At 43.9% G+C, this 17,022-nt stretch overlaps 1 protein-coding gene and 1 pseudogene across 1 annotated transcript in view; one reads left to right on the forward strand and one right to left on the reverse strand.

Moving 5' to 3' along the window:
• Positions 1–811: 811 nt before the first annotated feature.
• Positions 812–2,388, forward strand: LOC122933340 (annotated as a pseudogene).
• A 916-nt stretch (positions 2,389–3,304) lies between these two features.
• Positions 3,305–17,022, reverse strand: part of LOC122933273 (troponin T, cardiac muscle isoforms-like) — a 360,698-nt gene continuing 346,980 nt past the window's right edge. The window contains exon 11 of the mRNA XM_044288150.1: positions 3,305–3,488. Within this exon, the coding sequence (XP_044144085.1) occupies positions 3,437–3,488 (52 nt within the window). The 3' untranslated portion in view covers positions 3,305–3,436. The remainder of the gene's footprint in view (positions 3,489–17,022) is intronic.

The raw sequence follows: 17,022 nt of genomic DNA on the forward strand, positions 1-17,022 counted from the left end.
AGAAGGGAAAGCTTACAGAATAACCAGGAAACTCAGACAGGGAGGGAGAATATTGGCAAAGGAAAGTAACTGTCGTTTATCAGGCTCTAGTCTCCTTTGCATTAGGTGGAGAGATTCTAAGCTACAAGCTGCCAACCATAACCAAGGACAGTGTCTGCCTCTACCTCTTCATACTCCACCATGTCCTCAGCCTCCACTGCAGGGACAATTCACAGTGCTCCTCGTTTGCTTGGGTGAACGGAGTCACACAGGGGATTAACAGCTCCGTGTCCATCATCAAGAAATCGAATCCTGGCTTTCTCTACGACAACTCAAAATCGGAACCATGGTGACCGACAATGGGAAGAACATAGTGTTGGCGCTGCGTCAAGGAGGGCTCTTATCATGTGCCCTGTATGGCACACATGTTCAATCTGGTTGTCAAGTGGTTCCTGAAGTCTTCCACCCAACTGCAAGATATCCTAAAATGGCCAGGAAACTTTGCATGCACTTCAGCCACTCGTACACCGCAAAGCACACCCTCCTTGAGCTGCAGCAGCAGAACGGCATCCCCCAACATAGGCTGATATGCAACGTTTCTATCCGTTGGAATTCCACCCTCCATATGTTGGACCGAGTATACGAACATAGAATGGCCATAAATGATTTCTTGATGATCGAAGCGGACAGGAGTACTCCCCTGTGTAACTTCTATGTCAGCCAGTGGAAGCTCATGCATGACACCTGCCATTTGCTCAGGACCTTTGGGGAGGCCACGTTATTTGTCAGTCACCAGGACTACGGGATGAAAGGCATCATTCCACTGCTTCATGTTCTGGAACAGATGCTGGCAAGTCTGGCTGGTCAGGGGACTGGAGACGTGGCACCTAGAAAGTGAGCGAATGGGAACATCATTTATCGCAAGGAAATGCAAACACCTACCGATGGGGTGTTAACCCCCAGAAGTAGGTCATGGGCATGAAGGAGCAGTCATTTTCACAGCTCGAGCTATCCTCCCGGAAGCTTGACTTCTGCATGTTGACGGTCTGCATTGCGAAGCTTGTCTAAAAGAAAAATCCCGCAGTGCACCCCCTTGGAGGAAACTCTTGATGTGGCACAGGCTGCTTTGCTTCTTCAAAAACAATGGACTCTGTACAGCGTGACAGCAATATATAATTTCTAATACACCAGACTGATAGAGTATTCCAAGCAACTGTCTGCCCACACAGCTGCCGAGAAGCAGAAGGGTCTTGCCATTGAAGTGGGCTCAGAGCTGAACCTAAAAGCCAAATTTTCCTGTTTACCTGGACCCAAAGGAAAGGACAGAGATCCACTGGCTATGCTCATACAGATTTCATCCAAGCCTCCACTCACCAAGGCAAGCACAGAGGACCAGATTGTGTGGACAGGTTGGTTCTGTGGACGATCTATTGGAGGTGTTACCAGAGACATTTACTTGCCTACCGTGTTTCCTGTATAATGGCTTCGAAGTGCCTACAGGTATCATAGGGACGTGGTTCCAAAGAAACTGACAGTTTTTTTGGTAAGCTGGTGATCAGTTCTCAGGACCTTACGTGGCTTTTCTCTGTGCCTGTCGAACCTCGCATGGACAATTCTTATGCCACCCATGCAGAGGACTTCAAGACTTTATGGAATGATATTTATAAATCAAAGGACGAGGTCAAGTTGGAGGAAGTGGACAATTTATTCCAATGTCTCTACTTGTATTTCTTCAGACACTTCGTCAAGGTGACGGCATCTGTGGCATCAGGACATTGTGAAGGAAAAGTGAAGTTCCTCAGTAAGGACTACCTAATCCAAACACTGGGATTCATCACATAGCTGGCCATCAATAACATCAAGTATTGAACACATGGACGACTCTCATCTCGGACCTTGTCCACAATGTTCGGGACCCCCTGGACGTCTTACATGTCTTAGACATGATCCCTGCAGTGCTTACTACATGTTATACTGCTTATTAACATTCTGTTACAGCGGCTATGAGACCTGCACATAATAAGGCTTATTTATGAAGATTTGGGGTATTGCCTGTACCGACCAGTTACCTTCCAGGTGTGATTGTGTAGCCTGCACTGTAGGAATGAGCTGGAGTTGTCTTGTTTGCTGGACTGTCCTCCAGTTATCAGCCATAACCCCATACATTTAATGATCAATATGCATTACCATCGTGGTCACCCCGACACTGGTTGTCAATCCATTCTTGTTGATGACGCACTTTTTTTTCAGTTTGTCTTTTAAATCTTGTAGTTTTACCCCTTCTGTGTTGTGTTTTATGTGTGTTAATGTCCTGTTTGTGAAATAAACATATTTTTTTCTCCCCCGTTCAAAAAATAATAATAATTGGCTTGTGATTTGGTAGCCAAAAGCAGGAGTGGGTACAAAACACAGAAGACATGCAAATATTCCATTCATGTGTCATCTCTGTTTTGGGTCCACTCCTGTTTTTTTTTTGGCATTAGCAATACTGATGGATTACTGACCAAATGCTGACCGAGTGAAGATGGATGCTCAACAGACAGGATCCGTTTTTTGGGGGTTATTGTTCTGACGGATTAGAGGAAGGGAAAAATAATCAGTGACGTCAACACAAACTGACTGCTGACACCCTCTCTACTTTCTCGGGGGGCTCTACTTGTATAAGCGTTTTGTAGACATTTATGTGGAATCAGCTGATGACGGTGTAAAAGGAGTGCGTTTTTTCTTGGCACTAACATCATCCTTGAGCTATTTGGTCAGTTTTGGCCCCATGATTGCCCAAATAAGTGAAGTGTGGAGTGATTCTAAGAGTGACGCCTGTCATCTGCATGTCATACTGACTCACAGTATTATTTCACTAACACAGCAGACTCCCTATGCGTGTTACTGCAAGGCACAGTGTTCTACACCACTATAAAGGCTTTCTGCAGCCAGGAAATTGCTGTTTTTTAATAAATTTGGATAGAAACAAATTTTTTCTAAAAGTTTGGTGAACCGGCCAAATCGAATGTTTGAAAATTTCTACTCTCAAGCTATGACAGTCAAATGCACTTAATTTCTTGATTTATAAGAAATATTTTTTTACAGTATGAGCTTGCTTTCAAATTTTTTTACAGAAAACTTCTACTGTACATCCAGTAACAATCTAAACAAGACCATTTGTTAATTAAATTAACAAATACTGTACATTAAAATAAAAGAGCATATAATCTTATACAGCAAAATTTCTTCACCACTATATGTATTTTCAACTCTGTAATATTAGTATTAGCTGGATTGACAATTTCTAATGTCAAATGAAAAGAAACATTCAGTAATCTCCAAATCATATACAAATTGTTTAATTGGACTATTTTTGTTTATTAAGAGGAACAAATGTTTTCTGTGTTTTTCATTTATCCATTATTTATTTTCATGTTTACACAGTGTGCAACATTTTTCTTTGTGATAAAAATGTTCATTTCCACCGTCCTCCTAGAATACCTTTTCCAGCTCTGGGTCCTTTGGAGCTACAAAACAAAGATAAAATGGCTACAGTTATATCAATGCCATACAGAATGTAAATTATAATACTTATACACCTGATATGTATAGCCCATAACAATAATTTGACCTTTGGAGCAACACAATGGGGCAGATTCACTAAACATGTGTAGACAATTTGAAATATATGTCACTCATCCCAGTAGCTCATGCTGGATGATACATTTGGTGCATGGTTAATAACTTTTGTATAACTTGAAAATAACTAAGTTAATTTACAGTTGCAAGAAAAAGTATGTGAACCCTTTGGAATGATATGGATCTCTGCACAAATTGGTCCTAAAATGTGATCTGATCTTCATCTAAGTCGCAACAATAGACAATCCCAGTCTGCTTAAACTAATAACACACAAATAATTAAATGTTACCATGTTTTTATTGAACACACCATGTAAACACAGTGCAGGTGGAAAAAGTTTGTGAACCCTTGGATTTAATAACTGGTTAAACCTCCTTTGGCAGCAATAACTTCAACCAAACATTTCCTGTAGTTGCAGATCAGACGTGCACAACGGTCAGGAGTAATTCTTGACCATTCCTCTTTACAGAACTGTTTATTCTTGAAATGTCTGGTGTGAATCGATTTCTTGAGGTCATGCCACAGCATCTCAATCAGGTTGAGGTCAGGACTCTGAATGGACCACTCCAGAAGGCGTATTTTCTTCTGTTTAAGCCATTCTGTTGTTGATTTACTACTATGCTTTGGGTCGTTGTCCTGTTGCAACACCCATCTTCTGTTGAGTTTCAGCTGGTGGACAGATGGCCTTAAGTTCTCCTGCAAAATGTGTTGATAAACTTGGGAATTCATTTTTTCCTTTGATGATAGCAATCTGTCCAGGCCCTGACGCAGCAAAGCAGCCCAAAACCATGATGCCCCCACCACCATACTTCACAGTTGGGATGAGATTTTGATGTTGGTGTTCTGTGCCTCTTTTTCTCCACACATAGTGTTGTGTGTTTCTTCCAAACAACTCAACTTCTGTTTAATCTGTCCACAGAATATTTTGCCAGTACTTCTGTGGAACATCCAGGTGCTCTTGTGCAAACTGTAAACGTGCAGCAATTTTTTTTGGACAGCAGTGGCTTCCTCTGTGGTATCTTCCCATGAAATCCATTATTGTTTGGTGTTTTACGTATCGTAGATTCGCTAACAGGGATGTTGGCATATGCCAGAGACTTTTGTAAGTCTTTAGCTGACACTGTAGGATTCTTCTTCACCTCATTGAGCAGTCTGCACTGTGCTCTTGTAGTCATCTTTACAGGACAGCCACTGCTAGCGAAAGTAGCAGCAGTGCTGAACTTTCTCCATTTATAGACAATTTGTCTTAACATGGACTGATGAACAGCAAGGCTTTTGGAGATACTTTTATAACCCTTTCCAGCTTTATGTAAGTCAACAATTCTTCATTGTAGGTCTTCTGAGAGCTCTTTTGTGTGAGGCATTATTCACACCAGGCAATGCTTCTTGTGAAAAGCAAACCCAGAACTGGTGTGTGTTTTTTATAGGGCAGAGCAGCTGTAACCAACACCTCCAATCTCATCTCATTGATTGGACTCCAGTTGGCTGACACCTCACTCCAATTAGCTCTTGGAGATGTAATTAGTCTAGGGGTTCACATACTTTTTCCACCTGCACTGTGAATGTTTACATGGTGTGTTCAATAAAAGCACGGTAACATTTAATTATTTGTGTGTTATTAGTTTAAGCAGACTGTGATGATTGTCTATTGGTGTGACTTAGATTAAGATCAGATCACATTTTATGACCAATTTGTGCAGAAATCCATATCATTCCAAAGGGTTCACATACTTTTTCTTGCAACTGTACTTTGTGCCAGAGTTTTGTGGAAATATTTGGTGCAATTTTTGTCCTCTCAAGCCAGCCCTCTTTCTGCTAACCAACACCTCCTTCTACGACAAAGCACAGTGGGCTCTTTTTTTATTAGCATTTGCATATTTTACGACATTTTTTGCACATAAATAGTTATGCAACAAAATGCTCCAGATATTGGCACACAATAAAATAAAATTCAGGCAAAACTACAATATCACATCCATTATTTTTTCATGGCATTTCAGAATTTCATATGTTTTTATTTTAAATTAAAACCTTGATGTTGAAAACTTATTACTAGAATTATAAAAGAAGGTAAACAACAACAAAAAAGTCACTGGCGAGATATATAAAAGAAATGGAGTAATAATCCAAACAAAGAATGGTTCTCTAGCACCTAGTAACAATACAGAACTATATTGTCACATCTCTAGAAACATCACAAGGAGTGGCAGTAGCTTACATTTAGAGCAATGAAAATCTTGTTGTTACTCATTATACATACCTAACTGACGGTCTGATTCATTTAAAAACACGTATCACAGTGCCTTCCCCTTCTGCACCCTCCTCAACCTCTGTATCTGCACCCCCCTCACTCTCTGCTGTGTGCACCACCAAAGACACAACCACCGCCACCATAGCCCTCCACTTGAGTCAGAAGAATTATTTTCCCATCAATTCCCATACCTTACTGATGCTCAGCCATTCTTGGCATCCGATGAGGAAGAGGAGGTAGCAACGGCCGCCACTCAGCGGTCTGACGACAGTACCCAGATCAGCCCAAGGAGGGTGGTCCCTGCTGTTGCTGCCTACTCTGAGATCTCTAGTGGTGGTGAAGGTGACGATAATGACGTGCCTATGGACGTCACGTGGGTGCCCACAAGAGAGGGAGAGGAGGGGAGTTCAGAGACGGAGCAGCAGATAGGGAGGAGAAGCAGGCAGAACTCGCAGTGCACAGGGGGCAAAAAGCAGACTGCAAATGTATCTGGAGCGAGCCATCCACCATGCCTGGTCACATCTTGTGCTCCCAGGATGCCGGCACATAGCTACGCAGTGTGGGATTTTTTTTTTACGTGTCAGCTGCTGACAATAGTGTTGCCATCTGCAGCCTGTGCTGTCAATGCATAAGTCGCGGTAAGCCAAACACTCACCTAGGGACGACCACCTGGCCTTCCATCACCGAGCCCAAAGTGGGGGCAACACCGTCAGAACCCAAAAAGCCACACTCCTGGCGCTCCACATCCTGCCTCTTCTTCTCCTCTCTCCTCCCATTTGCACTCCACTCCACCTTCCACCATTCTATCGTCGTGTTCATATGGCAAAAGGCAGGCTTCCGTGGCCCAAATGTTCTAAGGTAAAAAGTTGATGATGCTGGATAACTCTCTTGCCCAATGGCTGACCGCCGGCTTGTCGGAACTGCTATCCTGCCAACTATTACCATATAAACTAGTGGCCATTGGCACATCGCAATGGAAGGTCTGCGGAAGGAAATATTTCTCCCAGAAGGGCATCCCAGAGATATATGGCCATGTTCAGAGGCAAGTGAATGTATCTCTGGCACACAGTGTTGGTGCCAAGATACATTTGACAACAGACACGTGGTCTAGCAAACACGGGCAGGGAAGGTACAGATGTACTAGGGTTAGCACTCCAGCTCTTAACTCAAATTTCTTAACTCATCACGCTATCTCGAGACAAAAGCCATTGAAAAGCAATTGAAGGTGTTTGCTTGGATTAGAAAACACAACTCAGAAATCTCAGAAAACAGAAGTGTTAACTCTACTCCATCCGTACATCACTAACTGCCCACTGAGTGAACCTTCTGACGGCTGTCAAGCATGCAACTTGTGGCACCTGTGTGGATTTGGTGTTACCGCCACGGATTGCATGGAAGCCTGCTTCTTCTTCTCCTCCTCCTACTCCATCCTCCATTTCCTCCTTGGCTGACTCCTCCTTTTCCACTTCTACCACCTCTTTCACTGCTACCCCCAGCCCCCCAGAACCTATTCAATGTGCCAGGTGAGACGTTGCCATGCTGTGCTGCGGCTGTTGTGCCTGGAAGCCAAGAGCCACACCAGTCCTGCACTGCTTTCAGCTATGCGGTCACAGGCCGATCAGTGGTTAACCCTGCTCAATTTGACAGTTGTTAAAGTGGTGTGCGATAATGGTGCCAATCTGTTGAGCACGCTGACACAGGGCAAAATGACACACGTGCCATGCATGGCACACATCCTGAACTTAACCCCGGGGTCCAGGACGTCTTGCGGCAGGCCAGGAAAATCTCAGGCCATTTTAGAAGATCTTACACGGCCATGGCTCGCCTTGCTGACGTTCAGCGACGACACCACTTGCCCGTCAGATGTCTGATTAGTGACAGCCCAACCCGCTGGAAATCTACCTTGTATATGCTTGATAGGATGCTCCAGCAGAAATGTGCCATTGACGACTACCTGTATGAACTCTGCAGCAGGACAGGTTCTGGGGAGATTGTTTTTTTTTTCCCCGCCCAGTGGCTGCTTATGCGCGACGCATGCAGACTTCTGTGGCCATTTGATGAGATCACCAAACTGGTCAGTCGCAGCCAGGGGACCATCAGTGACATCGTACCTTACGCCTTATTTCTGGAGTGTGCATTGCGTTGTGTCATTTATCAAGTCGTCAAGGAGCAGGAGGAAGTCGCAATCCTGAATGAATTCAAAGCGGGGGCTACTCCATCTAATACAAGTCAGCAGGAGCTGAGGAGGAGTCAGAGGAGGATGGTGCCTGGGAGGAGGAGGAGCAAGAAGAACAGGCTTTAAACTTTTATGGGATCCCTGGTGTTGTCCGTGGATGGGGGAAGGAGATCGAGGACAACATTCTCCTGGGCGATGAGCAGGAGCCAGGCTGCTCCACCACTTCCAATTTAGTACAAATGGGGGCCTTCATGCTCAAGTGTTTGAAGAGGGACCCCCGTATAAAAAGCATAAAGGGCAAGGACCAGTACTGGGTGGTAACATACTTAGACCCCCGGTACAAACACAAAATGGCGGAAATGTTACGAGCATCACAGAGGGCTGTCAGAATGCAGCATTTCCAGGCCTTGCTTCAAGAGATGCTGCATTCTGCTATTGCGGGCACTGGCAGAGGAATTTCCACCCACAGAGAAACTGTTGCGGGTACCAATCCTACAGCGCATGCAAGAAGAGGGCGGTTTGAAGATGTGTTGGTCACTTTGGATATGAGATTATTCTTGCAGCCAACCCATCGACAGCCGCCCTCCGGATTTAGCCTCAGGGAACGACTAGACCGACAGGTGTCTGACCACATCGGGATAACGGCCGATGTGGACGCTCTGAGAAGCGAGGAACCCCTTGACTACTGGGTGTTCAGCTTGACCTGTGGCTAGAGCTGGCACAATTTGCCATGGAACTCTTAGCTTGCCCCTCGTCGAGTGTCCTGTCCGAAAAGACGTTCAGCGCAGCAAGGGGCATCGCGACCTATAAACACACTCGCGACAGTGTTGACTACCTCACATTTCTAAAAATGAATGAGACATGGATCTCGGAGGAATTCAACACCTGTGATGACCACATTTAATTGAATTTCCTTTATGCCAGCTCACACATATCCGCCACCACCAAGAACAAAGAATGGTCCCTGTCTTATGTACGTACAGCAGCATAAAAGGCCTTTTCTGTCCGGTGAATACTGTTTAGGGCCACAGAGGAATTCAACACCTGTGACGACCACATGTTATCAAATTTCAACTATTATTATTTAGGTTTTTTTTCAAGAGTGGGGATTTCATTAGCATGTTTTTAATCCAATTTTATATTTTTAGTACTTTTAAACATATGTTTTTGACATGTATTTGTACGGGCCTGCAGTAAAATTTATATCCAATGACTGTCTAATATACCTCCAGCCAAATAATCACTTGTTCTTTTCAGTACGTTGAAGGAATAATTTTTGGGACCTGTACTCCACTGGCCTGAAGTAAAATTATTATCCAATGACCGTCTAAAATACCTCCAGCCACATAATCACTTCATGTTTTCTGTCCGGTGAATGAATAATTTTTGGCGCCTGTAGTAAAATTGATATCTATTGAACGTCTAATATACCTCCAGCCACATAATCACTTGATCTTTTCTGTATGGTGAATGCCTAATTGTTGGGGCCTCGGAGGAATTCAACACCACTGACTACCACGTGTTATCGAATTTCACCTATTCTCATTTGGGGTTTATTCAAGAGGGGGGATTTCGTTAGCCATGTTTTTAATCCAATTTTATATTTTTAGTTCTTTTAAACATATGTATTTGACATGTATTTGTACTGGCCTGCATTAAAATTAATATCCAATGACTTTCTAATATACCTCATAGAAACATAGAATATGTCGGCAGGTAAGAACCATTTGTCCCATCTAGTCTGCCCAATATACTGAATACTATGAATAGCTCCTGGCCCTATCTAATATGAAGGATGGCCTTATGCCTATCCCATGCATGCTTAAACTCTTTCACTCTATTTGCAGCTACCACTTCTGCAGGAAAGCTATTTCATGCATCCATTACTCTCTCAAGTAATACTTCCTGATATTACTTTTAAACCTCTGCCCCTCTAATTTAAAACTATGTCCTCTTGTAGCAGTTTTTCTTCTTTTAAATATTCTCTCCTCTTTTACCGTGTTGATAGCCTTTATGTATTTAAAAGTTTCTATCATATCCCCTCTGTCTCGTCTTTCTTCCAAGCTATACATGTTAAGGTCTTTTAACCTTTCCTGGTACGTTTTATTCTGCAATCCATGTACTAGTTTTGTAGCTCTTCTCTGAACTCTCTCCGGAGTATCAATATCCTTCTAGATATATGGTCTCCAGTACTGCGCACAATACTCCAAATGACCTCTCACTAGTGCTCTGTAGAGCGGCATGAGCACTTCCCTCTTTCTACTGTTAATGTCTCTCTCTATACACCCAAGCATTCTGCTAGAATTTCCTGCTGCTCTATGACATTGTCTGCCTAACTTTAAGTCTTCTGAAATAATGAACCGTAAATCGCTTTCTTCAGATACTGAAGTTAAGACTGTATCAATTATTCTATATTCTGCTCTTGGATTTTTATGCCCCAGGTGCATTATCTTGCACTTATCAACATTAAAATTTAGTTGCCAGATTTTTGACCATTCCTCTAGTTTTCCTAAATCCTTTTCCATTTGGTGTATCCCTCCAGGAACATCAACCCTGTTACAAATCTTTGTGTCATCAGCAAAAAGACACACCTTACCATCGAGGCTTTCTGCAATTTCACTGATAAAGATATTAAACAATATGGGTCCCAGAACAGATCCCTGAGGCACCCGACTGGTAACAAGACCTTGGTCTGAATATACTCCATTGACTACAATTCCCTGTTGTCTGTCCCTCAGCCACTGCCTGATCCATTCAACAATATGGGAGTCCAAGCTCAAAGACTGCAATTTATTGATAAGCCTTCTATGTGGGACAGTATCAAAAGCTTTACTAAAGTCTAGATAAGCTATGTCTACTGCACCTCCGCCATCTATTAATTTAGTCACCCAATCAAAAAAATCAATAAGATTAGTTTGACATGATCTCCCTGATGTAAACCCATGCTGTTTTTCATCTTTCAATCCATGGGATTTTAGATGTTCCACAATCCCCCCCCCCCCCCTTAAGTATGGTTTCCATTAATTTCCTCACTATTGATGTCAGGCTTACTGGCCTATAGTTTCCCGATTCCTCCCTACTACCTTTCTTGTGAATGGGCACATATGCCAATTTCCAATCTTCTGGGATGACTCCTGTTACCAGTGATTGGTTAAATAAGTCTGCTAATGGTTTTGCTAGTACACCGCTAAGCTCTTTTAATAGCTTTGGGTATATCCCATCAGGCCGCTGTGACTTATCTGTATTAATTGTAGACAGCTGACTTAGGACCTCTTCCTTTGTAAAGACACATGCATAAAAAGATTTATTAGTCTTCCTCCCTAACTGAGGTCTTTTCCCTTCATTTTCCTTTGTAAAAACTAAACAGAAGTATTCATTGAGGCAGTCAGCTATTTCTTTATCTTCTTCCATATACCTTCCTTCTTTTGTTTTTAATTTGGTAATTCCTTGTTTTAATTTCCTTTTTTTCATTTATGTATCTGAAGAATGTCTTATCACCTTTTTTAACTGATTGAGCTAATTTATCTTCTGCCTGTGCGTTAGAAGCTCCTATAACTTGCTTGGCCTCTCTCTGCCTAATCTTATAAATTTCCCTGTCATCCTAGTTTCTTTTTGCTTTTTTTTAAATTACTAAATGCTATCTTTTTGTTTTTAATGATTTTGGCCACGTCTGCTGAGTACCACAGTGGTCTCTTCCTTTTTTTGCTTTTACTGACATTCACTTACAAAACCTACGTTACTGTACGTGTGACATACTTGCAATCATATTTACCATTTATTATGCGCAAGGCGAGCAGTAAGGGATGGGGAAGTGGCTGTGCTCCTGATGGTGACCCTGGGTGCGGTGAAGCTCTGCCTGCTGCCAGAACACAAGAAACACACTCATCCACGAGACCTAGATTCATGTCCCAGTTTGCAGGGCGGCGCAGGACACCACTCTCAATGTCATATCAGTGTGACCAGGTGGTCAGTTGGATTGCAGCAGATAATGATTCCAGTCAGTTGAGCACCACCCTGTCTTCCAAAAAGTCCAGTAGCCAAGAGTCTGGTCAACAGAATCCTTACCCTGATACTCCTTACACCCACCATGGAGAGTCTTGGCAAACAAGTGATCCCACACTCGGATATTCAGAGGAGCTGTTTTCATCGCCATTCCTTAATTTGGGCCTCTCGCCAAGCTCGCTTGAAGAGGGACATGAGGAGATCTTGTGCCCTGATTCCCAAACTCTGGAGCATCCACAGTCAAAAGAAGAAGACGGTGGGGAACAGCAATTAGTGTTTCACGAGGTAGATGATGATGATGAGACACAGTTGGCAATATGTCAACCGCAATTAGAGTCTCAAGAGGTTGATGATGAGGATGAGACACAGTTGTCAATAACTGAGGTAGTTGTTAGGTCAACAAGTCAGGAGGATGAGCAGAGTGAGGAAGTGGAAGAGGAGGTGGTGGATGATGAAGTCACTGCCCCAACCTTGGAAGGTGGTAAGTCGATCCAGGACAGCAGTACAGAAGGAGAGGGATCCACAACAGGCTGGAAGAGGCAGTGGAGTGGAAAACAGGAGAAGGCGGGCCACACCAAACAGGCCCGTAACTGTTCTGCGGAGCAACCCCTTGCAGCAATCTCCCTTGCCATGGGGTAGGTGTTCCGAAGTCTGACGCTTTTATGAGGAAGGTGTGGATGATAAAAGAATTGTCATTTACGACCTTTGCTATACCAAAATGAGCAGGGGCGTGAACACTAGCAACCTCACCACCACCATGATCCACCACATGACATTAAAGCACCATAATAGGTGGGCCGAATGCCTGGGTCCACAATCAGTGTCTGCGGGTCATGCCACTGCCTCCTCTTACCCTATGTTACATGAGGGCCAATCCCCTGTCCAAGACACAGGCCTGGATGCCTCCCACCATACACCTGGACCTTCACAAGCACCATCAGCTAGCACATCCACTTATTTGTCCCAGCGCAGCATACAGATGTCTATACCCCATGCCTTTGAACAAAGCGCAAATACAGAGCCATCCACCCACAGACCATAGCACTAAATGCACACCTTTCCAAATTGCTGGCCATAGAAAGGTTGCCATTTAGGCTTGTGGACAATGAGGCTTTCCGCAGCCTGATGACGGCAGAGGCTGTCCCATGGTACTCTGTCCCCAGTCGCTGATATTTTTCACGGTGTGCAGTCCCAGACTTACACCAGCATGTTTCCTGTAACATCACCCGTACCCTGACCAACGCAGCTATTAGGAAGGTCCACTTAACGACTGGCACATGGACAAGTGCTTTTGGCCAGGGAAGCTACATTTCCCTGACGGCGCACTGGGTGAATGTTGTGGAGGCCGAGAGCGAGTCGTGCCCAGGTGCTACTGATGCAAGGATTGTGGGCCCTACTTCCATCAGGGTTTCCGCCGCCACCTACGTTAGTGGCTGTAACCGCCCTTCTCCTTCTCTGCCTCCTCCTCCACTTCCACCTCTGAATTATCATCTTGCAGCACCAGTCAGACATCAGTCAGTAGCTGGAAGCAGTGTAGCACTGCAGTGGGGAAACAGCAACAGGCCGGGCTTAAACTAATCTGCTTGGATGACAAACAGCACACTGCCACAGAGCTGTGGCAGGGGATAAGGTTCCAGACTGAGTTGTGTCTCTCGCCACTTAACCTACAACCAGGCATGGTTATGTCTCATAATGGCCGTAACTTGGTGGCAGCTTTGGAGCTCGCCAAGGTCACACACATACCATGCCTAGCCAACGTGTTCAACCTAGTGGTTCAGCGGTTTCTCAAAACCTACCCCAATTTGCCTGAGCTACTTGTGAAGGTGCACCGCTGTGTGCCCATTTACGAAAGTCATCAACAGCTTCCGCCGGTCTGGCAACGCTGCAGCAGCGCTTTCAATTGCCAGCTCACCGACTGTTGTGCGATGTAATCATGTTCTGGAACTCCACGTTCCACATGTTGACCAGGCTTTGGGAGCAGCAGAGGGCAGTAGTGAAATACCAACATGGTTGTCGCCTTTCCAGTCATCTTCTGCTCTTCACAAGCGATGAGTGGGCATTGATGTCTGACCTCTGTGAGTTTTTTTACGCAACTTTGATGAATCAACACAGATGGTGAGCGACGATAACGCTATTATCAGCCTAACCATCCCACTGCTGTGTCTATTAAAACACTCGCTGCTCACAATTAAGGCGGACACTTTGCATGTGGAAGAGATGGAAATGGGGGAAGACAGTACACAGGATGCAAACCAGACCACCCTCATTTCGTCTTCTCAGCGCAAATTGGATGATGATGAGGAGGAGGAAGAGCAGGAGACGGTTGCCTCTGCTACAGAGGGAAGTAAGCATGGAAGTTGTATTCCATCTGTTCAGTGTGGATGGGTACAAGAGGAGGAAGAGAATGAGGAGATTGAGAGTCATCCTCCTGATCAGGACAGCGCAGTCTTGTCTGGGGCACACATAGCTGACTTTATGTTAGGCTACCTTTCCAGTCAGCCTCGCGTTGTATGCATTTTGGCCAACATTGATTACTGGTTGTTCACCCTTCTCGAACTCCGCTACAAAGAGAACTTCTCATCTCTCATTCCTGTGGTGAACAGGACAAGCAAAATGGTGCAATACCAGAAGGTCCTTGTGGAATAATTGCTCCAAAAATTTCCAGCTGACAATGCTGGCTGCAGAGTACATACTTCCTTGGCCAAGCGAAGAGGGGAGCGCACTCAGTGATCCCTCTGTGCCTTGCAACTATTGGGTTTTCAAGCTGGACACGTGGCACGAACTGGCGCTCTACGCCTTGGAGGTGCTGGCCTGCCCGCCACCAGCGTTTTGTCAGAGCGTGTATTTAGTGCTGCTGGGGGCATAATAACTGATAAGCGCATCCGCCTGTCAACTGAAAATGCTGACTGGTTGACTCTTATTAAAATGAACAAGGCCTGGATTGCCCCTGACTTCTCTACTCCACCAGAGGACAGCGGCTGAACATAAAGGCACTCTAAATGTGGCTTTTATGGTGTATTGAATACACTGAATTCCCATGCACCCCTTCTACCACTAAAAAGGGTATATGGTTCAATCTCCCTTTTCTCATCCTCCATCATATCAACATGATTATTAGGCTGCCCTTGCTCCTAATGTTTTAGAGGGTCACCAGCAGGCCTTCACCCATAATGTTTTTGAGGGTCACCAGCAGGCCCTCAACTATAATGTTTTTGAGGGTCACCAGCAGGCCCTGGCCGATAATGTTTTAGATGGTCAGAATGTTTTATAGGGTCAGCTCAGCAGCAGACCCTCACCCCTAATGTTTTAGATGGTAGAGTTGAGCGGACACCTGGATGTTCGGGTTCGGCTGAACTTGAACTTCACAAAAAAGTTTGAGTTTGGGACACAAACTTGACCCCGAACGCCATTGAAGTCAATGGGGACCCGCATTTTTGAGCACTAAAATGGCTCTAAAAAGTCATGGAAAGGGCTAGAGGGCTGAAAATGGCAGAAAAATGTGGTTAAGAGCATGGCAAGAGCTCTGCAAACAAATGTGGATAGGGAAATTACTTAAAATAACATAAAACTACATACAAATAAAAAATAATAATCTTGATCTAGGAGGATGAGGTCCATATGGAGTAGGAGGTTGAGGAGGCAGTGGATGTGGTGGTGTAGGTGGAGGCGGCGGTGGAGGAGGAGGAGGAGGTAGCCTACACTGTTTTTTGGTTTTAATATATATATATTTTTTTTTTTATTAGGGTACACCCCAAAACATTGGGAAATATAACCGGTGATAACCTCTTCCAGTCATGCTAAACAAACGTTCAGATAATACACTGGCTTCAGGGCAGGGCAGCACCTTCAAGTCGTAAAGGGCAAGCTCAGGAGATGTGCCCAATTTGGAGACCCAGAAGTTGAAGAGGGAAGACCCATCAGTCAGTACGTATATAAGTCCCTATCACCTATGCAGAGCAGGCATTTTTATCCAGCAAAATTGGTAAAATGTCACCTGACAAGGTAACAGACAATTTTTTGAAATTTATGTTCCTGTCACCTATGCAGAGGTGCCCCCGTGACAAGTTATTAAATCAGAAGGATCGAATGAAAGGGCCAATTAAAGACGAATTTTAGGAATTTAAGTCCCTGTCACCTATGCAGGTGTTTTTCATCGCCAGAAATGGGTTAATGTCAACCACCAATGGAACAGATGATTTTTTTAAATTTCGGGCCCTGTTACCTATGCAGAGCAGGAGTTTATTCACGGCAAAAACTGTAAATGTCACCCAAGAATATAACTGAAAAATGTGTGAAATTTATTAACCTGTCTACTAGGTAGAGCAGGGGTCTATCACAGCCAAAAATTGGTGAATGTCACCCAACTATGTAACAGAATTTTTTTTGAAATGTATTAACCTGTCTACTAGGTATAGCAGTGGTATGTCACAGCCAAAAATTGGTTAATTTCACCCCAGAATGTAACAGACAAATTAGTGAAATTTGTTTACCTGTCTACTAGGTATAGCAGTGGTATATCACAGCCAAAAATTGGTGAATTTCACCCAACAATGTAACCGACAAATTTGTGAAATTTGTTTACCTGTCTACTAGGTATAGCAGTGGTGTATTACAGCCAAAAATTTGAGAATTTCGCCCGAATATGTAACAGACAAATAAGTGACATTTGTTGACCTATCTACTAGGTATAGCAGTGGTATATCACAGCCAAAAATTGGTGAATTTCACCAGAGAATGTAACAGACAAATTTGTGAATTGTTTTTACCTGTCTACTAGGTAGAGCAGGGGTATATTACAGACAAAAATTGGTGAATTTCTGTTAGCATACAAGGTTTGTATTGTATAAGCAACAACCACTGCATGTCATTGCTATATGCCTAGTATATTGTATGGTCACTAGATGGCAGTGTTACATTTGTGTAAGTTGCTGTTTTTGCTATGTCTTTTAACAATCAAAAGAGTTCAGTGCTCGTTCTGCCACAGAGCAGAGG

This window comes from Bufo gargarizans, chromosome 3 (assembly GCF_014858855.1).
Source record: "Bufo gargarizans isolate SCDJY-AF-19 chromosome 3, ASM1485885v1, whole genome shotgun sequence".
Classification (NCBI taxonomy): domain Eukaryota; kingdom Metazoa; phylum Chordata; class Amphibia; order Anura; family Bufonidae; genus Bufo; species Bufo gargarizans.